The sequence below is a fragment of the Euprymna scolopes genome, chromosome 46, assembly GCF_053919585.1.
Source record: "Euprymna scolopes isolate OS-2025 chromosome 46, ASM5391958v1, whole genome shotgun sequence".
Lineage (NCBI taxonomy): Eukaryota > Metazoa > Mollusca > Cephalopoda > Sepiida > Sepiolidae > Euprymna > Euprymna scolopes.
Window position 1 is genome coordinate 104,894,072 of NC_136527.1, and position 27,125 is coordinate 104,921,196.

The 27,125-nt window shown below is 38.1% G+C and overlaps 1 protein-coding gene across 1 annotated transcript in view; it reads left to right on the plus strand.

Moving 5' to 3' along the window:
• Positions 1-27,125, plus strand: part of LOC145270567 (syntaxin-like) — a 619,650-nt gene that overhangs the window by 279,781 nt on the left and 312,744 nt on the right. Inside the window, exon 3 of the mRNA XM_080126202.1 lies at positions 20,561-20,660. Coding sequence (XP_079982328.1) covers positions 20,561-20,660 — 100 coding nt within the window. The remainder of the gene's footprint in view (positions 1-20,560; positions 20,661-27,125) is intronic.

Here is a 27,125-nt window from a genome sequence, read left to right on the forward strand (position 1 = left end):
TTCTGTTCAAAATTCCGTCCTGGGTTCGATAAAATACTTGCAGAAAATTGGAGGTTACATTGACGGAAACGCTGTGAACAGTAGTTCGAAGAATCCAAACAATACAAATTGTTGATTGTCTTTTTGTGCTGAAGGATTTTCATGTCACAAGATATAAAAGTAATAAGAAAAGTTTTAATAAAAAGATAAGAGAATAAGGCAAGGATATACATTTACATGAGGAAAGCAGTTTGGGTTTTTATGTTTAATTCAAAATGCAGGAATAAGTTTATGTAATGTAGTCGTATATTGTTAAAACTGAATTGAATATCAAGTGTTGTCTTCGTATTTGATACTTCGAGATTAACTGAATTAAGCTCAACAGCAATAAAGAGGCATTTTTTTTAGTAACAAGATAAAGGAATTCATGAGAATAATAATAATAATATATATATATATATAATAGGCCTCAAGTTTTGACAGGCTTCTGGGCTTGACCTTTACTCCTGATCTTAAATAGAATACGTACATCAAATCTGTTGCCAAGGCCGCTGGAAAAATGGTTGGATCCTTCTATTGATCCAGTAGATATCTCACTGCTGATGCAATTCTCTATCTATATAAGAGCCAGATACGTCTAAGGATGGAGTACTGTTGCCACATATGGGTAGGAGCTGCTAGAAAAGACTTGTCCTGCCTTGATAGGGTTCAAAATAGACTTCGTGGCCTGGTGGGAGATGTCCTTTTCTCTTCGCTGCAACCTCTATCTCACAGAAGAGATGTTGCGAGTTTGTCTCTGCTTTATCGTTATTTTCATGGAAAGTGTTCGACTGAGCTTCAATCTATGGTCCCCCCTCGCCAAACTTTCACAAGAAACACTAGACTAGCTGAAAACATTATCAATAATTTTCCCCACTCTTTATCTGTGCCTAAACCTAAACATAGATTTCATGATCAAAGCTTCTTTCTTAGAACTGCACGCCTGTGGAATTGTCTTCCGTTTTCCTGCTTTACAGCTGTCTATAATATGGCTGTCTTCAAGTCCAACGTGAACAAGTTTCTGATGAGCCGTTCCACTTAAGTTAACAAATTTACCGAACTTCCATTACTATCGATTACTATATTGTCCTTTTGACTACTCTACACTCTTTAACCCTTATCCTTGAGTGGCCTATCGGCCTTGATAAGTGGTGACGCCTATGTAAAAAAAAAAAAATAAATAAAAAAAATATATTACAATAGAAAAATGATAACATGAAAAGCAAAATGGTTAAGCTTAAACATGGAAAAGTAAAGGACTAGTTTTAAAATTAAAGTAAATTAGGGAGTCATGCTTAAACTAACCTACTTCAGATAGGCTACTGATAAACCCTTTTAAGTGAACCCTAACTGTTATTTCTAGTGTATACCGCATGTAATCGGTTACTGGGTGGTTGAATGGTGACCACTGAGAAAGATCAGAATCTAAGATTTCTAGTAGTGATGGGACGATTCCAATATTTTTCTCAATTCCATACTAAATTCCCGATTTCGATACAATTACCGATTCCGATTCTTTATAAATCTCTTAATATTTAACTGTAGAGTTTTTATTTTCCCCGATTTCTGTAAAAAAAAAAAAAAAAAAAAAAAAAATGTTAAATATGCAGATATTTTCCTAAAAGTGAATTTACACTTGCAGAGGATGATATGAAGATTTTAGCTTTAAAATCAATAAATATTTATTTTATCATTTGTTGCAAGCAATGGAAGATTTTTCGGGTTTGTAACACGGTAAGTTTGGGAAAAGGTGTTATAAATAAAACACTATACAAAATACTATTAAAAACCCGCCGAATATATGTCAACATATGTCACGGTAACATATATTGAGCAGGTTTTTAACAGTATTTTATCCGGTTTTTTATTTATAACACCTTTTCCCAAACTTACCGTGTTAAAGAGAGAATCAGACGCCTTCTTGAATGTTCCAATACATCGGTAAACACTGTATGGTTTTCGAGCTGAATAAACATGTTACATTGAATAAAAACACGAAAAATATATCCAGTTTGGTAGAAAAGTAACTTATCTTGCCTTTGATAACATTTATTTGTTATATATTTGTTTTTTGACAACTTTTTTCGAATCTATGTGTACAGTAATACAAACCCGATTTTTCTTTAAACAAAATAAAAATGACGATTTAAAAGAATCGTTTTGGCATCAGAAAATAGGCATTGATTTTTCCAATACCAATTCCGATACTCTCAAATTTGTCGATTTTTCTGATTTCTGATTCCGATTAATCATCACAACACTAATTTTTAGTCAAAAGTACATATATTCCAGCCTGTGAGTAATCAGAGGCAGTCGGTCAGGCCGCTAAGTAGCAGTTGAGTTAAAGATTTGATTAAGCAATGTCAATCAAAAAGTTGACTTGCTATGTAAATATGCAGGTGCAGAAATGAAGGTTGGCTGAAGACCAGTTCAGCTTTCTGCTGTTTCATTTATTTGTTTCCACATAATATTGGGGGAAACCAAGCTCCCCTGAAAAAGGGGGAACTCTCAAATGAATAGCAATTGTCTGATGTGAAGGGTTTCCTTGACATTGATCAAAGCCAATTGCTTTCAAGACGTCCCCGCACAAAAGGTTGCTGACGCCTTTGCTTCGATGAGTTTCGCTTTATTTATACAAAAAAGACCAACAAACATGCGAGAGGATGGAATATCGTGAATTTTATAAAAGTCGATGAAAATAAATGTAGACACGACGTCCGTTCGAAATCGTATATAAAAAGTTGTATAAAATAGTAACCCTCTCGAGACCCCCCCCCACCACTTTTCTCTTTTATATATATAGACTAGCAGGTGGGCTTGAACCCGAAACCTTGAGGTGAAGGCGGAAAAGAAAGTGAAAGAAAAGGTTATATGTTACCGTGATGCTAAGAGGGCAGAGGAAGTGAGAATCGTTGAAATTAAACAATTAAAATGTTTAGTGAATTAGTTCACACATGTGCGTAAACATCATGCTCTTAACTTTGGCTGCAAGCCAGTTTAGCTTGAAGCTTTCTGCGTATTTGTTTGTTTTCCCCAAGATGTTGGAGAAACCCACCTCGCCATAAAAATGAGGAGTGTCGAAATGAATAGCAGTTGTCTGATATGACGGGTTTTCCCCACATTGATCAAAGCTTATTGCTTTCTGGACGAAGAGTGCCAGGGAAACGCAATTTTCTTCAATTACTTTTGCTTTATTTATACGAAAAACACAAACAAACATGCGAGAAGACAAAATAGCGGGAATTTTATAAAATAAACGTCGCTCAAATAAAAGAGACACGACGTCCATTCGCAAATCGTAGATGTTATGAACTAGGGAGTATATAAAAAGTTCCGAGACCTGGTACCCCCCACCCAAGAAAAACGTCTTTGCCGGACATGCAAAAAAATGCGCACACGCTAACACACATTTTCACTTTTATATACTAGACTAGTGGGGGTACCCGGCGTTGCCCGGTTGTTTGGAAGTGTGTGGGGTTTTGGGTAAATAAAAAGAAAAATCGTTGGTTGTTAAAAAAAAAAAACGAAGCCTTGACGTGCAGTTGGAAAATAGTAAAGTGTAAAAAAAAAAAACCCACAGTTGCCCGTTTTTGACGAGTTATTGACGTGAACTTTGAGTGCGGGACAGTGTTTTATTTAATGCGAGTCTGTTTTTTTATACAAAAAAGCTTAATGCACATGCGGCGATGGTACGCAATAGCTATTCAGCAGTTAACATTTTCTGCGGGACAGTTTTTAATGAGGTCAATAAACCGGTTTTTTTTTTTTTTAACTAACTTTGGAAAAAAACAGCTCCCTGTTTATTAGGGGGAGTTTCTTGTCTCGAAATGAAAGCAACCGTCTGATATGACGAAGCCGACATTGACCAAACGTTACATAGCTTTCTAGAGACAACTGGGCGTGGGCCAGTATTTCAAATCGAGTTTCACTTTTTTTTTATACCGAAAAACGAATGCAACATGTGCAGATCCAAAAATGTCGAATAATAAACGTTTCAGAATCGGGGAAATTAAATAGAGAGGCGACCACCGTTGTTAAGTCATAGATATTATCATTTAGACGTGATATAAAAAGTTTTAAAAATGAGCGACGGCCTTGAGAATCCGCTGGAAAAAGCCTTTTGAAGACATACACAAAAAGCGTACATACATACACACATACATTTTCGCTTTTATATATATAGACTAGCGAGGGGTACCCGGCGTTGCCCGGGTGTTTTTCGGGGTATGTGAAAAAAAAACAGGTGCCCGTGAAAAAAAAACAAAGCCTTCACGACGCGCAGTTGGAAAATAGTAAAGTGTTAAAAAAAACGTGCGTGTTTTTGATTGACGTGACGGCGATAGGTATTCAGCAGTAAGCATTTTGTGCGGGACAGTTTTGAATGAGGTGAATAAATCGGTTTGTTTGTTTTTAAAAACCCGCTCTCTGTTTATTAGGAGGAGCGAAATGAAAGCTACAGTCTGATGTGACAAAGTCGACGTTGAACAAACGTTACTTAGCTCTCTTGAGACAACTGGCTTTCGGCCTGTGATTAGAGTCGAGTTTCGCTTTTTTTTATACCGAAAACTGAATGTAATGCGTGCCGATGCGGGAAATGTCGAATAATTAACGTTTGAAAGTCAATAAAATTAAATAGACAGGCGAGCTCCGTGGATAACTCGGAGATATTACAATTTATAGATGATATAAAAAGTTTTAAGAAGTTGTGAACCGAGCAAGCGCTTCTTTGAAAGAAGCCTTTTGTGGACATCGAGGAAAAGCGTACATACATACATACATTTTCGCTTTTATATATATATAGATGACATCCTAAACAAAAATAAAAATCACAATCAAACGAGACAACCACCTTAACAAAACCAATTTGCTGTGGGTTCTAGAAGTAACCTAGATGATGGAGTCTTTTTTCATAGTAAAACTTACAGTCCAATGTAAACAAGTTCTTGATAAGCCGTTCCCCTTAAGTTAACAAATTTTACTGAATTTCCATTACTGACAATTACTATATTGTCCAATTGACTACGGGACACTTCTTTAACCCTTATCCTCGAGTGGCCCCTGGGCCTTGATAAGTGGTGATGCCTATGTAAAAAAAAACAGAAAAAACCTAGATATCTTAGCATTAAGTGAAACTGTACACTCCTCAATTCCCTCTGACGTTTACATGACAGGACAGTTTTCTCCCTGCTATAAGGACTCTTACAGATACACGCAGGAACTTCAAATGCCATCAAATTTGAGTGTTGTTTATCACCCTTTGTTTCTCTTATTCTTTCTATCCTATCTTTTAGCTAGAATCGTTGAGGTCACCATAATACCACATTTACTCAAAGAGACATTCAACTTAAAATATGCTTTGAAAATTAAATTTTAATTTCTTCTTAACTAAAAGCCGTTTATCTTGGAATATATATTTATTTAAAGGAACTTTTTAAATGTTAAACATTATATTTGCTTAAGTAATGGTCCCCCGTGAGTTCAGCATTTGCCCCCCCCCTCCCCTTTAGCCCTCAAAGTCCCCAGAGGATGTCAAATCCTGGTGAAAATGAACAAACGGTGCAGTTTTAGGCCTTAGCATATGTAAATTTGAGTTCTGCAGCATGCTAAAAAAGAGATAACTAAGTCCATCATTTGCTGCCCCCCCTCCTCCAATTTAGCCCCAAAAGCCTTAATATTTATAAATTTGAGTTCAGTACGATGCAAAACTTCTAAATAGACATACGCAGAAAATTTTGGACAAATATGGTAAAATAGTCCCCAAAATGGAGTGTTTTTATTAGCCTGCGACGCACCCAAGAACAAAATTATATAGAAACCAGTTACAACTTTTCAAAGCACACTCCCTTTGTAACCACGACGGATAGGAACTTCGAATCTCCTGACTGCATTCTCAGCAATCACTGCCATCCATAGTTGTTGTCATCTCACCACGTTTTAAGCCAAGTAAGCCTCTTGGGTAGGATTGAAGCCGCTATCTTCAGACGATTCGCATCTGGAAACGTAGAGATTCAACGTCTCTATCAACTGCGCCACGGGCTCCAATTAAAATAATATATACTTGCAGTCTATCCCTAACCCAACGTCTCTATCAACTGCGCCACGGGCCCCAATTAAAATAATATATACTTGCAGTCTAACCCTAACCCAACGTCTCTATCAACTGTGCCACGGGCTCCAATTAAAATAATATATACTTGCAGTCTAACCCTAACCTTAACCCAACGTCTCTATCAACTGTGCCACGGGCTCCAATTAAAATAATATACTTGCAGTCTAACCCTAACCCTAACCTAACGTCTCTATCAACTGTACCACGGGCCCCAATTAAAATAATATATACTTGCAGTCTAACCCTAACCCAACGTCTCTATCAACTGCGCCACGGGCTCCAATTAAAATAATATATACTTGCAGTCTAACCCTAACCCTAACCCAACGTCTCTATCAACTGTGCCACGGGCTCCAATTAAAATAATATATACTTGCAGTCTAACCCTAACCCTAACCTAACGTCTCTATCAACTGTACCACGGGCCCCAATTAAAATAATATATACTTGCAGTCTAACCCTAACCCAACGTCTCTATCAACTGTGCCACGGGCTCCAATTAAAATAATATATACTTGCAGTCTAACCCTAACCCTAACCCAACGTCTCTATCAACTGTGCCACGGGCTCCAATTAAAATAATATATACTTGCAGTCTAACCCTAACCCTAACCTAACGTCTCTATCAACTGTACCACGGGCCCCAATTAAAATAATATATACTTGCAGTCTAACCCTAACCCTAACCTAACGTCTCTATCAACTGTACCACGGGCCCCAATTAAAATAATATATACTTGCAGTCTAACCCTAACCCAACGTCTCTATCAACTGCGCCACGGGCTCCAATTAAAATAATATATACTTGCAGTCTAACCCTAACCCTAACCCAACGTCTCTATCAACTGTGCCACGGGCTCCAATTAAAATAATATATACTTGCAGTCTAACCCTAACCCTAACCTAACGTCTCTATCAACTGTACCACGGGCCCCAATTAAAATAATATATACTTGCAGTCTAACCCTAACCCAACGTCTCTATCAACTGTGCCACGGGCTCCAATTAAAATAATATATACTTGCAGTCTAACCCTAACCCTAACCCAACGTCTCTATCAACTGTGCCACGGGCTCCAATTAAAATAATATATACTTGCAGTCTAACCCTAACCCAACGTCTCTATCAACTGTGCCACGGGCCCCAATTAAAATAATATATACTTGCAGTCTAACCCTAACCCAACGTCTCTATCAACTGTACCACGGGCCCCAATTAAAATAATATATACTTGCAGTCTAACCCTAACCCAACGTCTCTATCAACTGTACCACGGGCCCCAATTAAAATAATATATACTTGCAGTCTAACCCTAACCCAACGTCTCTATCAACTGTACCACGGGCCCCAATTAAAATAATATATACTTGCAGTCTAACCCTAACCCAACGTCTCTATCAACTGTACCACGGGCCCCAATTAAAATAATATATACTTGCAGTCTAACCCTAACCCAACGTCTCTATCAACTGTACCACGGGCCCCAATTAAAATAATATATACTTGCAGTCTAACCCTAACCCAACGTCTCTATCAACTGTACCACGGGCCCCAATTAAAATAATATATACTTGCAGTCTAACCCTAACCCAACGTCTCTATCAACTGTACCACGGGCCCCAATTAAAATAATATATACTTGCAGTCTAACCCTAACCCAACGTCTCTATCAACTGTACCACGGGCCCCAATTAAAATAATATATACTTGCAGTCTAACCCTAACCCAACGTCTCTATCAACTGTACCACGGGCCCCAATTAAAATAATATATACTTGCAGTCTAACCCTAACCCAACGTCTCTATCAACTGTGCCACGGGCTCCAATTAAAATAATATATACTTGCAGTCTAACCCTAACCCTAACCCAACGTCTCTATCAACTGTGCCACGGGCTCCAATTAAAATAATATATACTTGCAGTCTAACCCTAACCCAACGTCTCTATCAACTGTGCCACGGGCTCCAATTAAAATAATATATACTTGCAGTCTAACCCTAACCCTAACCCAACGTCTCTATCAACTGTACCACGGGCCCCAATTAAAATAATATATACTTGCAGTCTAACCCTAACCCAACGTCTCTATCAACTGTACCACGGGCCCCAATTAAAATAATATATACTTGCAGTCTAACCCTAACCCTAACCCAACGTCTCTATCAACTGTGCCACGGGCTCCAATTAAAATAATATATACTTGCAGTCTAACCCTAACCCAACGTCTCTATCAACTGTACCACGGGCCCCAATTAAAATAATATATACTTGCAGTCTAACCCTAACCCAACGTCTCTATCAACTGTACCACGGGCCCCAATTAAAATAATATATACTTGCAGTCTAACCCTAACCCAACGTCTCTATCAACTGTACCACGGGCCCCAATTAAAATAATATATACTTGCAGTCTAACCCTAACCCAACGTCTCTATCAACTGTACCACGGGCCCCAATTAAAATAATATATACTTGCAGTCTAACCCTAACCCAACGTCTCTATCAACTGTACCACGGGCCCCAATTAAAATAATATATACTTGCAGTCTAACCCTAACCCAACGTCTCTATCAACTGTACCACGGGCCCCAATTAAAATAATATATACTTGCAGTCTAACCCTAACCCAACGTCTCTATCAACTGTGCCACGGGCTCCAATTAAAATAATATATACTTGCAGTCTAACCCTAACCCTAACCCAACGTCTCTATCAACTGTGCCACGGGCTCCAATTAAAATAATATATACTTGCAGTCTAACCCTAACCCAACGTCTCTATCAACTGTGCCACGGGCTCCAATTAAAATAATATATACTTGCAGTCTAACCCTAACCCTAACCCAACGTCTCTATCAACTGTACCACGGGCCCCAATTAAAATAATATATACTTGCAGTCTAACCCTAACCCAACGTCTCTATCAACTGTACCACGGGCCCCAATTAAAATAATATATACTTGCAGTCTAACCCTAACCCAACGTCTCTATCAACTGTACCACGGGCCCCAATTAAAATAATATATACTTGCAGTCTAACCCTAACCCAACGTCTCTATCAACTGTACCACGGGCCCCAATTAAAATAATATATACTTGCAGTCTAACCCTAACCCAACGTCTCTATCAACTGTACCACGGGCCCCAATTAAAATAATATATACTTGCAGTCTAACCCTAACCCAACGTCTCTATCAACTGTGCCACGGGCTCCAATTAAAATAATATATACTTGCAGTCTAACCCTAACCCTAACCCAACGTCTCTATCAACTGTGCCACGGGCTCCAATTAAAATAATATATACTTGCAGTCTAACCCTAACCCAACGTCTCTATCAACTGTGCCACGGGCTCCAATTAAAATAATATATACTTGCAGTCTAACCCTAACCCTAACCCAACGTCTCTATCGACTGTGCCACGGGCTCCAATTAAAATAATATATACTTGCAGTCTAACCCTAACCCAACGTCTCTATCAACTGTGCCACGGGCCCCAATTAAAATAATATATACTTGCAGTCTAACCCTAACCCAACGTCTCTATCAACTGTGCCACGGGCTCCAATTAAAATAATATATACTTGCAGTCTAACCCTAACCCAACGTCTCTATCAACTGTGCCACGGGCTCCAATTAAAATAATATATACTTGCAGTCTAACCCTAACCCTAACCCAACGTCTCTATCAACTGTACCACGGGCCCCAATTAAAATAATATATACTTGCAGTCTAACCCTAACCCAACGTCTCTATCAACTGTGCCACGGGCTCCAATTAAAATAATATATACTTGCAGTCTAACCCTAACCCTAACCCAACGTCTCTATCAACTGTGCCACGGGCTCCAATTAAAATAATATATACTTGCAGTCTAACCCTAACCCAACGTCTCTATCAACTGTGCCACGGGCCCCAATTAAAATAATATATACTTGCAGTCTAACCCTAACCCAACGTCTCTATCAACTGTGCCACGGGCTCCAATTAAAATAATATATACTTGCAGTCTAACCCTAACCCTAACCCAACGTCTCTATCGACTGTGCCACGGGCTCCAATTAAAATAATATATACTTGCAGTCTAACCCTAACCCAACGTCTCTATCAACTGTGCCACGGGCCCCAATTAAAATAATATATACTTGCAGTCTAACCCTAACCCAACGTCTCTATCAACTGTGCCACGGGCTCCAATTAAAATAATATATACTTGCAGTCTAACCCTAACCCAACGTCTCTATCAACTGTGCCACGGGCTCCAATTAAAATAATATATACTTGCAGTCTAACCCTAACCCTAACCCAACGTCTCTATCAACTGTACCACGGGCCCCAATTAAAATAATATATACTTGCAGTCTAACCCTAACCCAACGTCTCTATCAACTGTGCCACGGGCTCCAATTAAAATAATATATACTTGCAGTCTAACCCTAACCCTAACCCAACGTCTCTATCAACTGTGCCACGGGCTCCAATTAAAATAATATATACTTGCAGTCTAACCCTAACCCAACGTCTCTATCAACTGTGCCACGGGCCCCAATTAAAATAATATATACTTGCAGTCTAACCCTAACCCAACGTCTCTATCAACTGTGCCACGGGCTCCAATTAAAATAATATATACTTGCAGTCTAACCCTAACCCTAACCCAACGTCTCTATCGACTGTGCCACGGGCTCCAATTAAAATAATATATACTTGCAGTCTAACCCTAACCCAACGTCTCTATCAACTGTGCCACGGGCCCCAATTAAAATAATATATACTTGCAGTCTAACCCTAACCCAACGTCTCTATCAACTGTGCCACGGGCTCCAATTAAAATAATATATACTTGCAGTCTAACCCTAACCCAACGTCTCTATCAACTGTGCCACGGGCTCCAATTAAAATAATATATACTTGCAGTCTAACCCTAACCCTAACCCAACGTCTCTATCAACTGTACCACGGGCCCCAATTAAAATAATATATACTTGCAGTCTAACCCTAACCCAACGTCTCTATCAACTGTGCCACGGGCTCCAATTAAAATAATATATACTTGCAGTCTAACCCTAACCCTAACCCAACGTCTCTATCAACTGTGCCACGGGCTCCAATTAAAATAATATATACTTGCAGTCTAACCCTAACCCAACGTCTCTATCAACTGTGCCACGGGCCCCAATTAAAATAATATATACTTGCAGTCTAACCCTAACCCAACGTCTCTATCAACTGTGCCACGGGCTCCAATTAAAATAATATATACTTGCAGTCTAACCCAAACCCTAACCCAACGTCTCTATCAACTGTGCCACGGGCTCCAATTAAAATAATATATACTTGCAGTCTAACCCTAACCCAACGTCTCTATCAACTGTGCCACGGGCCCCAATTAAAATAATATATACTTGCAGTCTAACCCTAACCCAACGTCTCTATCAACTGTGCCACGGGCTCCAATTAAAATAATATATACTTGCAGTCTAACCCTAACCCTAACCCAACGTCTCTATCAACTGTGCCACGGGCTCCAATTAAAATAATATATACTTGCAGTCTAACCCTAACCCAACGTCTCTATCAACTGTGCCACGGGCCCCAATTAAAATAATATATACTTGCAGTCTAACCCTAACCCAACGTCTCTATCAACTGTGCCACGGGCTCCAATTAAAATAATATATACTTGCAGTCTAACCCTAACCCTAACCCAACGTCTCTATCGACTGTGCCACGGGCTCCAATTAAAATAATATATACTTGCAGTCTAACCCTAACCCAACGTCTCTATCAACTGTGCCACGGGCCCCAATTAAAATAATATATACTTGCAGTCTAACCCTAACCCAATGTCTCTATCAACTGCGCCACGGGCTCCAATTAAAATAATATATACTTGCAGTCTAACCCTAACCCAACGTCTCTATCAACTGTGCCACGGGCCCCAATTAAAATAATATATACTTGCAATCTAACCCTAACCTAACGTCTCTATCAACTTATGCCACGGGCCCCAATTAAAATAATATATACTTGCAGTCTAACCCTAACCCAACGTCTCTATCAACTGTGCCACGGGCCCCAGTTAAAATATTTTAATAGAGGGCAAAGTTTCATATCAGATGATCAGGCCTTCGTGCACTTTCGACGAGGCTTTCAATATTACATTAGTTACTTATATTTTTTCTACTGTTCTCCCTCGAATCAGGACTGTACCCTAATCGACCATCTCTCTCAGAGTATAGTATAGATGCAGCACTCTCTTTAGATACTAATACCCAAGTGCATGTGTTTTACATAGACGTAACCACTTATCAAGCCCCAGAAGCCACTAGAAGATAAAGGTTTACAGCGTGTACAGTGGTCAGAGGGTTAATATCATAGTAATCGTTAGAAGTGTATAATATAAAAGATAAAATTGGATTACTTAATGGGAACGGCTCATAAAGAACTTGTTTACATTGGACTTTAAGACGACCATATTGTAGTCAGCTGGAAAGCAGGCAAGCAGAAGAGAGTTCCACAGGCGTGCAGTTCTAAGAAAGATGTTTTGTTCATGGAATCTGCGTTTGGGTTTAGGCACAGATAAAGAGTGGGAGAAATTACTGATAGTGTTTTCAGCTAGACGAGTGTTTCTTGTGGAGGTTTCGTGAGGTGGGAGGGCATAGATTGGAGCTCAGACGAAATATGTGATAACATGACTTTAATATACACGATGATAATTGGCTTGGCTCCTCTACTTACACAGATGCAGCTGGGCACTGTACTCGTATTTTCTCTGTAGTTTATTTTCTAACACAGACAGTCATGTTGTCGACACGCCTCCCAGATTGTAAAGATCAGCAAACGTCACTTCTAGACTTATTTCTTACCACAGTACCGAAGGATTGTGTGACTAATACGAATAGTCCACTTGGAAACGCAGAACACCTTGTGACAATCAGCAGACATCACCTTTAAATCTCAACCTCAAGCCGTTGCTCAAAAACTACAAAAAGGCTGATTGGGAAGCCATCAGAGATTTTTTTTTTTTTTTAATTACATTTTCACCCTAAACAAGGCACATTGCCACTTTGTTGTAGGAGGTTACTATCAGGGACATAAGCATCAGGGGTACTGTGTAGGGAGTTGGGCAGCAAGATGTCGGTTCACGTTGCACTTGAACTTCTGCATGTCAGTACAGTTGGGAAGCAGGGACCTGGAAGGGAATTCCAAAGTCTAGCTGTTCTGGGGAAGAAACTACTAAAGTAGAAGGCTTTCTTGCATCTAGGGATCTCTGCTGTGAAGGGGTGGGATTTAGCTGCTTGTCGGGTTTGTCGGGTGTATTTACGTAGAGGGGGCACAAGTGCTTGCAGTTCGTCAGAGCATTCACCGCTAAAGTACTTGTAGAACAGGCAGAGGGATGCAACATTTCGTCGATGGGACAGAGGCTGAAGCTTAGATGTCAGTTCAGGACCTATCAGATTGGCGGCTCTCTTTTGAACCTTGTCTAGGAGCAAGAGACTAGTGGCAGATGCACCAGCCCAAATATGACAACAATACTCCATACATGGGCGAATGGTGGCCTTATAGACGTATAGGATACTTTCGGGCGTTAATAGCTTTCTAGCACGGTAGAGATAACCCACCCCATGGACCAATATCTTTTCTCTTCCTGCTGAACAGTATGCGAACAAGACATTGACGCGCATGGAAGCATTATAGCAACCCCCATTCACCCCCATGGTTCACTACAGATTGTACAGCTGCCATTGCACAAAGACATCATGCATTCCACCGGTTTCTATGACAACAGCATACTCTTTTCATTGCTTTGACACATTTAGACACAGTTAATCAACCGAGAACCACATCACTCTATATAAAAATATGGGATATCAACAGATACACACTCGAGAGTCAAAACAATGAAAAGAATATGCTGTTGTCATAACATTAGTCATAAGTCAAACATCCAGTAGATATCTCACTGCTGATGCAATTCTCTATCTATATAAGAGCCAGGTATGTCCAAGGATGGACTGCTGTTGCCACATTTGGGCAGGAGCTGTTAGAAAGGACTTATCCTGCCTTGACAGAGTTCAAAATAGACTTTGTAGCCTCGTAGGAGATGTCCTTTTCTCTTCCCTGCAACCTCTTTCTCACAGAAGAGATGTTGCAAGTTTGTCTTTGCTTTATCGTTATTTTCATGGCAAGTGCTTGACTGAGCTCCAATCTATGTTTCCCCCCTCGTCAAACTTTCACAACACCTATCTAGCAGAAAATACTATCAACAAGTTCCCCCCACTCTTTATCTGTGCCTAAACCTAAACGTAGATTCCATGAACAAAGCCTGTGGAATTGTCTTCCGTTTTCCTGCTTTCCCGCTGACTACAATATCGTTGTCTTCAAGTCTAATGTAAACAAGTTTTTGATGAGCCGTTCCATATAAGTTTACAAATTTACCAAATTTTCATTACTAACGATTACTATATTGTCTAGTCGTCTACTGTACACTCTTAACCCTTATCCTCGAGTGGCCTCTTGGTCTTTATAAGTGGTGATGCCTATGTAAAAAAACAAAAACAAAGAAAAACACAAATAGGCAAAAGATTATAGATGCTAGAAATTATTTTATAACCACAGTCAAAATAACCATAGAATTGCAGAAGATAGGAACTGGAAAATCTATAATCTATATATATAAAAGCGAAGATGTGTGTATGTATGTTCGCTTTTTGGGTATGTCCAAGAAAGGCTTTTTTCCGAGAAGCGGTCGGTCGGCTCACAACTTCTTAAAACTTTTTATATCACATATGAATCATAATATCTCCGAGTTGTCTATTTAATTTGCTCGACTTCAAAAAGATAAATATTCAACATTTTTCGCTCGCCGCATGTGGATTAGGCTTTTTCGTATAATAAAAGCGACACTAATTCTGGCGTTATTTTTCCCGGTCGCGATCGCCGGAAATGTCCGAAAGCAATCAGATTTGATTAATGTGGAAATATTTTCCTTATATCAGACAACTGCTGGGAGCTGGTTTCCCTCCCCCAACATCTTGGGAAAATGAAAATAAAAATAAAAATAGCATTCCCACAGTAAATGAAATACTACCCCGCAGTCAAAGTTGACCTCATTAAGTCATTAAAACGTGCACCTGCCAATTCTAAGTAATTAAATAAATTCAAACGTGTTTCCATTAGTATGTCGCGGTGGCCCAGTGGTTAACATTGCATTTTTTTTTTTTTTTTTTTTTTCCACACTTTAATTTCCAACTTTGCCTCAAGGGTTCGGGTTCGATCCTCATACTCAGCTACCAAACATTTTCTTTTTATTCCCCCCCCCCCCCCCCCCGGAGTTTTGATTTACCCAAAACCACACACACACACCTCCAAACACTCGGGCAACGCCGGGTATCCCCTCCCCCCTGCTAGTAGTGAATAAAAGGAAATCGGTAATTCCTACACTATCTTACAACCAGAACGTTGCATGCACGACAACCGAGAAGGCGGCACTGTTTGGCCGGCGATTCACCTCCAACTTTACCTTAGAATCAACAGACAACTCCCTCCCGAATTTCCCTGCGCCAATCACCTTTTTTCTGGGAAACCAACAAAGAACACATCAGAGATACCCCATGAACAAATATCTTCTCTCTTACTGCTGAACAGTGTGCAAATTAGACACCCGAAAGATGCAAAGCAGACATTGAAGCACATGTTCACACGTGGAAGTATTATAGTAAGCCCCACTCACCCCCAATGGTTCACTTCAAATTGTACAGTTGCCATTTGTGCCAAAGAAGCTGGCATTTCACCAGTTCGTCCATGATGAATCAAGTACAGATGTTATACGATGGTGTTATGTCATTTTGTACCTTAGCACCATATGTCGATATGTGCACTTGGGACGAAGGGTTCATCCTGATGTGTATCCATGTAACTGTCTATTGTTGGTGATTCTTCACTATGTGAACCCTAGCTTGTTGTGTGTTGCAGTCTATTTATGATGGTCCTGGATCTGACCTTAAACTATATCCGATGGTGAGACCCCAGCTTGGGGGCTTTGGGGAGTGTGGAGCCACTCTTTAATTGCTATTGCTCCCAGGTCCACTCTGACCCGGACTGGTAGTACCTGTTAGGGTCCCAACTGTGGGTTAAATAGAAACAGACTTGAAAAAATGAAATATACTCTATTAAAAAAATTGTTCTTCAAAATCACTGGATTCGGCATTAAATAATCTGAAGTGTTGATATGCTGTGAAACAAAAACAACCAACCAAACATTATTTATGATATATTTATATCTAATTGTTCGTGTGTGTGATAAATGTGTTTTGGACATACCTTCATGCATCGTTGATCTTATCCGCTTGGAATTCATCTTGTTCAAGAACGCAGGTTTGTTTTATAAAGTTTTTATCCACTTTCCAGGTGTCTATCGCAGAAGGATGGAAAGTGAATATCTTTGCTTGCGTGGTTAATTCTAGGTCTCCATTCTGAGACACGTCAGCTCTCACCCTCGTGAAAAGGCGGGGGGGGGGGGTGACCTGTTAAACCGTCCGCTCTGTTCAACATCCAAATTTCAACTCTATGTCCAGTTAACCTGGTCTATATAACTCACATAAATCCTGTCAGCTGAGTAGATGCTTCCGCTAAACTTATCTCTGATCTGTTTTGTCGTATTTTAACAGTTTTTATCAATATTCTTGTCGATCACAGAACAATTGAAAATGCGTGGTGAATTCTAGGTCTCTATTTTCACACACGTCAGCTCCCTGCCCAGTGAAGGGGGGAGGGAGAACCTGTTAAACCATTTGCTCTGCTCAATGTCCAAATTCCAACTCTCTTTGATCTTCAGTTAACCTGATCCATGTAACATACAGCTGACCAGATCTTCCGGTAAACTTGTCTATGATTTAGCTTTGTCATATTTTGACAGTTTTTTTTCAATATTCTACATATTCATCTCCTGTCTATCTCTCCAGTTAGATAGATCCAGACGGATAGATTCAGAAATAGGTAGATAAATGGATAGCTCAACACTTTCTTGTGTTCGACCTACTACATAACACAGATAGGCAAACATTTATAGATTCCAGAAATCATTGTAAGAGTGAAATACTCGCAACCAGAAGAAGACCTAAATAACCAGAAAACACATAGTCACAAAAGATAGAAACTTTTAATTTTTGGAAAATTATTAATAGCTTTTTTTTTTACAAGGGAGTCACCACTTATCAATGCACAGAGGCCACTCGAGGATAAGGGTCGATAAGTGTACAGTGGTCAATCGGACAATGTCGTAGTAATTGTTAGTAGTGGAAATTTGGTAAATTGGATTACTTATAGGGAACGACTTATCAAGAACTTGTTTACATTGGACTTGAATTGTTAGCAGTGGAAATTTGGTAAATTGGATTACTTACAGGGAACGACTTATCAAACACTTTTTCTATATGTCTTGCTCCTTCTTAAAACTTTTTATATGTTGTCTAAATAATAATATCTACGACTAAGGAACTCTGGTCGCAGCTATCTTTAATTTACCTGACTTTTACAAGCTATTTTCGAGATATTTTTTGTCGCCGCGTAGCGGGGAAAACAGAAACTGGCTTCCAGCCCAAAACTTGGTCAAACATCACGCGACTTGACGTCCTCGCACCTGCTAATTTCGCTTTGTAAACATCAACTTAACACATTTACCAATTCATCTGTTCCCGTGGTCGAGATGGTTAGGTCGTAGGGTTATTTTCCATTTCCTTTCACCTCCGCGTCAAAGGTTTGGGGCTCAAGCCTACCTTTATACTAAAACTTTTTTTTTTCTTTTACATCTTCAAACACCCGTTTTTTGTATTTTTTTTTACACACCTCCAAACACCCGGGCAACACCGGGTATCCCTGCTAGTATATATATAAAAGGCAAAATATGTGTGATCATTTTATGTATGTCTCGCAAAGGCTTTTTTTGCCGACGCTCCCGGGAGGGGGGGGTACTATCGCTTAGAACTGTTTATATACCCCCTAGATAATAATATCTAGGATTTGGGAATGTGGGTCGCCTCTAGATTTATTTACATTGATTTTTACAAAATTATTGCTATTTCAGCCCGTCTTGTGTTCATTCAGCTTTTTTGTATAAAACCGAAACTAATTCAAAGCTAAGGTGCTGTTCCCGGCATTCGCACTGGGAAACGTCCAGAAGTAATCGGCTTTGATCAATGTGGGGCCAAACTCCATACATCAGACATTTGCTATTCAATCTGGACAATGGGGAGCTGGTTTTCCCCTCTCCAACATCTTGGGGAAAAAAAACAGTCAAAGTTGGGTAAACAAACCCAAAAACTGCCCCGCAGCAAAAGTTAACTGCGTGACTTCTAATGAATAATGAGGTCTAATAGAAGAAGCAGAGTTAACTTTTATTGCGGCCACGTTTCAATTCTGTTTTCAATACTTAAATAAATAAATTCAAACGTGTTTCCGTTAGTATTTCACGATGGCCCAATCGTTAACGTTGCATGTTTTTTTTTTTTTTTTTTTTTTCACACTTTAACTTTCAACTTTGCCTAAAGGGTTCAGTGATCACCACTTATCAAGGCCCGGAAGCCACTCAGGGATAAGGGTTATTGCAAGTACATTACGTTAGTGTGGAGATTTGATGAAGTGTTTACTTAAGGGGGCGGTTCATTAGGAATTTGTTAACATTGGACTTGAAGACATCCAAGTTGTAGTCCCGAGAGAAGCAGGCAGACGGAACAGTTCCACAGGCATGCAGTTCTAAGAAAGAAGCTTTGTTCATGGAATCCGCGTTTTGATTTAGGCACAGATATAGTGGGGGAAATTTTTCACAGTGGATTCAGCTAGACGGGTGTTTTTTGTGAAAGATTGGCGAGGGGGGACCAGAGATTGGAGTTCAGACGAGCACCTGCCATGAAAATAACGATAAAACAAGGATAGGCTCACAACGTCTCTTCTGTGGGAGAGAGGTTGCAGGGTAGAGAAAAGGGGCATCCTCCACTAAGCCACGAAGTCTATTTTGTACTCTGTCAAGGCATGATAGGCTGTTTTTGGCCGCTCCTGCCCAGATATGGCAACAGTATTCCATCCTTGGACGTACTTGGCTTTTATATAGATAGAGAATTGCATCAGTAGTGAGATATCTTCTGGAGCGGTAGAAGGATCCCACCATCTTTCCAGCGACCTTGGCAACAGACTTGATGTACGTGTTCCATTTCAGATGAGGAGTAAAGGTCAAACCCAGAAGCTTGTCAAAACACGGGGCCTCACCCAGACGAGAGCCATCCATCACAATTGATGCCAGCTGGGGATCAGAGCGTTGATGATGTAAGGATAGGAGTTTGGTTTTGGATGCATTAAAGGTAACCAGCCACATCTTCCCCCACTGAACCACGCGCTCGAGATCAGAGGAGAGAGAATCCGAGAGAACTTTGTCATTTACAGCCTTTGAAGTGTTGCCGTAGATGGTGGTGTCATCAGCATAGATGTCAACGAATGATTTAAGTATGTGTTAAGGGAGGTCATTGATGTAGATCAGGAAGAAAGTTGGGCCCAGGATTAACTCTTGAGGGACTCCAGCATTTATATTGCAGGCCTCCGATTTTTGTCCATCTACCACTACTCTTATGAGCCTATCGGAGAGAAATGATTTAATGATTGAGAAAACATTTCCAGTTATACCGTAGCTGGAAATCTTGTGAAGTAGACCCTTATGCCATACCTTGTCGAACCTTTGATATGTCAAGAGCAATTGCCCTAGAAAGGAAGCCTTTGTCAAGAGATTCACTAATCCTGTGGGATATAACCGTCAGCACATCTGCGGTAGATCTTGCAAAGCGGAAACCATATTGTGTGTCACTAAGAAGGTTATTCCTGCTGAGGTGGTTGACTATTTCTCTATTTAATATGGATTCCAGTTTCTGTCTGTTTAAATGTATGTATGCATGTTTGTATGTCCGCATAAAACTTTCGACAGAGGCAACGGATTTTCACATGTTTTGAAGCTCAGACGAAAAATATCGAAAAATTAGTCAAAAACATTCATTCCTACACCCTCAACTGGGCACTTTTCTACGGGAGGGTCACTTTTTTTGTCGATATTCTCGGAAGTCATCCCCTCTTTTCGATTGTCTAGCATTGATTTAAACTTACGTCACTTCTGGTTTGGCAATTGATGCAACAACAAACACGTCACACTTTCCTTTTTTTTTTCCACATTCTTTTCCCCATTCGCGGTACGGGTTCGAGCCTGCCTGCCTACTACCATTTTTTTTTTTTTTTTAGCTCAACACACCCCCACAAACACTCGAGCACCCAGGCTAGTAATATATACATGTTTCTTTATTTATTATAATTTTCTTTTTTTTTTTTTTTTTTGGTTTATTTCAATCACTGCTATATTAATTTTTTTTTTTTTTTTTTTTCCCATTAACAGGTGGAAGAAATTCGAGCGATGATAGATAAGATATCGGATAATGTGGATGCGGTTAAGAAAAAACACAGTGATATACTGTCGGCTCCACAAACAGATGATCGTAAGTTATCTTTTCTATTGCTTTTTTTGTTTTTCCCGTTATTCTTCCATCTGAATGTTCCATCAGCAATGTTTCTGACAAAGTGGAAAGAATTGCTGTTTTCTGGGTCGGAATAAATCCATCTTAGAATTGTCGTTGGCTAGTTTTTTTTTTTTTTTTTTTAGCTTGAAGTTGTATTTTTTTTTTTTTTTTTTTTTTACACAGTGATCACCACTTATCAAGACCCGGAAGCCACTCAGGGATAAGGGTTATTGCAAGTACATTACGTTAGTGTGGAGATTTGATGAAATGTTTACTTAAGGGGGCGGTTCATTAGGAATTTGTTAACATTGGACTTGAACACATCCAAGTTGTAGTCCGGTGGGAAGCAGGCAGACGGAACAGAGTTCCACAGGCGTGCAGTTCTAAGAAAGAAGCTTTGTTTTTTATTGGTCCCCCGACAAAAGGAGGGCGGACCTGTAAATTCACCCTCTGTTTGTCTGCACTTTTCTTTTCAATATCTATGCCTTGCAATTTTTTAAAATTTTGCACAAACATTAAACATGATATGAGTAAAAACAAGTAACGGAATGGATTTTCCGGGAAAACTCCAGTTAATCCCCTAAGAGTGCCTTTCGGGTTAAAATGGCTAAAATTGATGCCTTTGATTTTTATAAACCTTTCTGAAAAGTTGTAACTAACTGATTTCTATATAAGTCTATACTTTGCGATAACTTTTAGGTGTGCCCCAGGGGCTCTTTTAGGGCTAATAATAACACTCCATTTTTGGGACTATTTTACCATATCTGTCCCAAATTTTCTGTGTGTGTCTATTTAGCAGTTTTGCATGGTGCTGAACTCAAATTTAAATATGTTAAGGCCTTGGGGACTTTTTGGGGCTAAATGAGGGGGAGGGGGCAAATGATGGTCATTTATTTTTTTTGCATGGTGCTGAACTCAAATTTAAATATGTTAAGGCCTTGGGGACTTTTTGGGGCTAAATGAGGGGGAGGGGGCAAATGATGGTCATTTATTTTTTTTGCATGGTGCCGAACTCAAATTTAAATTTGTTGAACAGACTAACGGACATGAGTTAATTTACAGGTTCACTCTCTTTTCGTAGGGGGTGGGGGTGGCGGACCAAAAAATAGATAAGTGATACAGGAGTTGCAGAAGAAATTGTAATTCATCAAATGTGAAAAAAAATACAAATGTCGGGGTGGGGGGTGGCAATAAACCCTACCCCTAACCTCCCTTTGTCTAGGGTGGGGTGGGGGGGACCAATAAACCTAATTGATTATCCTTGACAAAATCATTTTTTTTCTTCGCTTTACACCTCGTGACCCACCATCATCATCATCTGTAGCAGCATCATCATCATTATTATCAGCAGCTTTTTTTTTAACATGGGCATCACCACTTATCAAGGCCCAGAGACCCCTCGAGGATAAGGGTTAAGAGTGTACAGCAGTCAATTGAACAATATAGAAATTGCTAGTAATAGAAATTTGGTAAATTTGTTACCTCTAGTGGAACAGCTCATCAAGAACTTGTTTACGTTGGACTTGAAGACAACCATATTGTAGTCAGCCGGAAAACAGGAAAACGGAAGACAATTCCACAGGCGAGAAGTTCTAAGAAAGAAGCTTTTTTCATGGAATCTAGGCACAGATAAAGAGTTGGGTGGAATTATTGATAGTGTTTTCAACTAGACAAGTGTTTCTTGTGAAAGTTTGGCAAGTGGGGACCATAGATTGGAGCTCAGTCGAGCACTTGCCATGAAAATAACGATAAAGCAGAGACAAACTTGCAACATCTCTTCTGTAAGAAAGAGGTTGCAGGAAGAGAAAAGGACGTCCTCCACAAGGCTACGAAGTCTATTTTGAACTCTATCAAGGCAGGACGAGTCCTTTCTAACAGCTCCTGCCAAGATGTGGACAAAAGTACTCCATCCTTGGACATACCTGGCTCTTATATAGGTAGAGAATTGCATCAGCAGTGAGATGTCTACTGGAATTTGATGCCTGTATAAAAAAAAGTTTGGGAACTTATTGAAGGAGCCTTGTATATATATATATATATACTAGCAGAAGTACCCGTCGTTGACTGGGTTCAAAAACAGCCTACAGAAAATGGACTGTGATTGATGAAAGTATGATAGGTTATGAAAAGGAGGGGGTTGTAAAGAGATAGGTTTTGATACTCAAAAATTTTTACCCTGAGCAAAATATGATGAAAGTAAAGATAATTTTCGCGAAAATATATTTTATATCAACTTTGTTTCCATTCGTAGCCAAGAGTGACCAACAAAATGATGTTTCCTTACAAAGAGAAAATGTTATATATATATAATAATATAAATATACAAGAAATAAATGTTACCATACTCAATAAAAGTTTCTTTTATGGTAGAAAAGTTCATTGTTTTGTATTTTTAAGTAGTTTGTACAAAAAAATTTTTTTTCAAATTCACGAACCGGTTTAAAAAAAAATCAAAATGGCAGCGACTTTGAAATGGTGAGCCTCGTTTTCAATTTGAAGGATGGGGCACCTGAGCATTCTGTGTAAACAGTTTAAGAGAGTTCCATCAACGTAAGGAATATTTATAAACATATTTTAATGTTTTCCCTTATTTTGTGCTTGAGGAATATTCGATTATGGCATGTGTAATTTATATAAAAATTCATTTAAGTAGTTATCGCCTCAAATTTCGTTTTAATTACGGTTTGCTGAAATTATTTCGAGTAAAGAACATTAAAAACTATATCAAAACAAAAAAAAAACATGAACTGAACTTTTATTGACTATGGTAACATTTATTTCTTGTATATTTATTTTTTCGGGTAGTCGTTTGTTGGCTTTTCTGCTAAACACTCTTACTAAATAATATCGGCGAAATATCGAAAAACAAAGAAACAAAAACAGTTTTGAAAAATAATGAAGCTTTACTTTAGTAAAATAATCTGAAACAGCAAAATGGGATATTAAAAAAGTAAACACGTAATTACTTTAGTTTTTTAAAGCAAAGAATCGATATGAATAAGAAGAAAATGGCGTCCTTTTCAAGCAGAACAGCTTCGTTCCAGTTTTACAGTATTGAACGGTGTAGTATTGCGCCGTCAAATTCAGGGTTGTACTATTGTAATGTAAAGAACATGCAGAAAGGGTTGTAATCAACTGAATTCCTTCACTGACAAGAAAAGCTTAAACTGATATATAAATAAATAAAAATAAACAGGTTATGTAAATATTTTTAAAAAGACACGTAATCACCTGAGCAGGATTTTTTCCTTCTTTTAACATGATAACAAGTAACATTCTTATTTTTTATTATTTATATATTTTCGAAAGAGTGCCATGTGCAAGTGGAGAAGGAAAAAAACAGTTATCCAAAATTTGTGTCGAATTGTCTAAAGTTCCGACTTTTTTTTTGGCTTTCACTTTAATAAGAACGTGAATTTATTCGACACAATATGATTCAACTAAAAAAAAATAAATAAAAGCTAACGTGAATTAAGATTAAAGTTAAGGTGTTATTGTGGACCTTCACCCTTTTAAAAAAACCTTGTTAAACTTTGTGACATATTTCCATTCTATGGAGGTCAGGTGCGAAAGAACACCAATAATTTTATTATACCATATTTCTTCAAACTGAAACATAATTATCAAAGTATACTTACGCAAATAGATATGAAAAGTCTTTATTAAAGTTTGTGCCATATTTCCATGGAGTACAGGCACGAACGCAGACTCCACAATTTTATTATAGCATCCCTATTTAAGTTGAAACATACTTATCAAATATTTTTATGTACATCTATATCAAAAACCCTTGTAAACGTTTTCTTTTTTTTTTTTACATTTTTTATTTCCATACTTTGGGGGCCAGGCTTGAACGCAGACCCCACAATTTTTATGAACATACCCATTCCTGATCCTTGATACATCTATCATTATATGTAATCAGTTTTTTAAAATAGTCAACCATATAGGAGCCTATTCGTGACCAGACACACACACAGACGTTCAGTTTTATATTATAGATATATATACATACACAAGAAAATTAGATTCTAGTTACAAGTTGTTTTAATTAATTTTAATAAAACCATCTTGAAACTTATTGAAGTGATATCTTTCTTAGTGTGTTTGCCTGTCCGCTCTACTTTCTCTCAGAAACTATACGGCCGATCTGGCAGAAAATTTGAATGGGTTTTGTTTAATATCTGGAGCATCGACCAAGGATAGATAGGGATTTATAGGAGCACTAATTAAATCATATTTGATTATCAATTTACCATAAAACATTTATTCTAAACTAGCGGGGTTACCCGAGTGTTTGTTTCCGGGACGGGGGGGGGGGGAGTTTTAAAAAATGTTATGGTAGGTAAGTAGGAAGGATCAAACCCGGAGTCATGAGTAAAAGTAGGAAAATAAAGTGTGAAAAAAAAAACAAAAAAACATCTGCAACGTTAACAGTTCGGCCACCAAGAAAAGTCCATTCCAGTTGTTTAGGGGAAAAAAAAAAAAAAAGACTACGGTAGGTCGGCGCGAACGTGAAAATATGTGAATTGTCCAGCACGCTAACCACTACGCCACAGCACTGCAGCTTAGTTTAGTGATTTTAAATAACTTCACATGAAAGAACTACGAAGCCAAACCGGTGTTCTCTTCTCAACTGTTCCTTGTGAACGATCCCCAAACGGTGTTAAGTGGTGGCAGGGGGAGGAGGAATTTATTAGAGAGAAAATATTTTACCACTTCCATTGATCTTAACCGATTTTGGCCGTGACTTCTCAGCAGAAAAAGTATAGAAATCTAAGATTATCGAGGAATTTGAGAAATAATAAGCCTATAACACACCTCAGATATTGTTCTGCCGTTTGTGCATATTATATTTGCATGAAATATCTTGATTTTTAATCCTATTAAGGTCAAAATCCGACGTGAAAAAATGAGTTCATTTTATTTATATAGAGATGAACAAGCTATAAAGTCTAGCACACACACACACGCACACACACACACATTGAAGTATATATTTTTATTCTGCGAATCCGAAAGAATAATTATTATTGACATATTCAACGAATTTCACAGGTCAAATCACAAAAGATTAAAACTTAAACACATTCAAAATTGGGATTTTCAACCTTAAAATCTGGTACGTGCACAGTTGTTTTTTGTTTAATCTACAATCTTCATACTCCCCACAATACAATATATATTTTGCTCATTATTTTAAGCATATTTTTACCTACAAATAAATTGTAGGCAAAAATTGATAAACATTTCGACCCCTCCTTTCATAAAAAAAATCACTACAATTCAGGAACTCAACTAATTTGAATGCAATTTTGAGCATTTATTAATTAACATTTATTAATTAATATTAATTTATTAACATTTATTAATATTATTATTTTTATTATTAATTTGCATTTATTAATAAACATTTATTAATTAACATATTATATTGAAGACGCCTCGTAACTCTGACGCCTAATTAATAGTAGCCCCTTTTGTCACAAATTTAAGAATAAGAATTAAAAAAAAAAAAACGTGTATATATATATATATATATATATATATATATATATATATGATTTGGGGACCATTTTTCTATATTAGCTGTTAGATATGCTGTATATTAATTTTTTTCTAGTAATACTCTCAGCCTGCATATTTTTTTTTTACTTATATAATGTGTTGAGTTTGATGATAAACAGCCAGTTGTGACAATTTCTTATTGGCCTGTGCTATACTCCACCCAGAAAAACAGCGATAATGCCTGGGAGTATAGTTTCATGAACAAAACTACTTTCTTAGAACTGCACGCCTGTGGAACTCTCTTCCGATAGCCTGCTTTCCAAGCTGACAACAATCTGATTGTCTTCAAGTCCAACATAAACAAGTTATCGATGAACCGTCCCCCTAAGTAGTCCAGTTTACAAAATTCCCACTACTTATGTATACCCATTAACCCTTATCCTCGAGTGGCCTCCGCACCTTGATAATAAGTGGTGATTCCTGTGTATATTAAAAATAAATAAATTTAAAAAAAAACAAAAAAAAACAGATGTACATTATAATTGCTACGGTTTATTTTGATAAAATCATTTAGTCCGCCCATATATATGATATAGTAATATGAGTAACTTTATTCTGAATGGATTAATATGAAGAGTTGTCTGCCTTACTTAGAACTTTGTTGTTTTTTTTTTTTTTTGTTTTCTTGATAAGTTCAAAAAATATGCCAACAAATAAAAACTAAAATAAGTCGCCTGTATCCCAAGCTACACTAGATACATATACATATATATATATATATATATATATATATATATTTATTGTGGAGAGAGATCTATCGAATTTAGCTTTACTTGTAATTAAAAATCAATAAATATTTATTATTTTATCATTATTAACAGCAATAGAAGATTTTGATTTAAACAAAATCAAATAAAAAAGAAAAAGACAATTAAA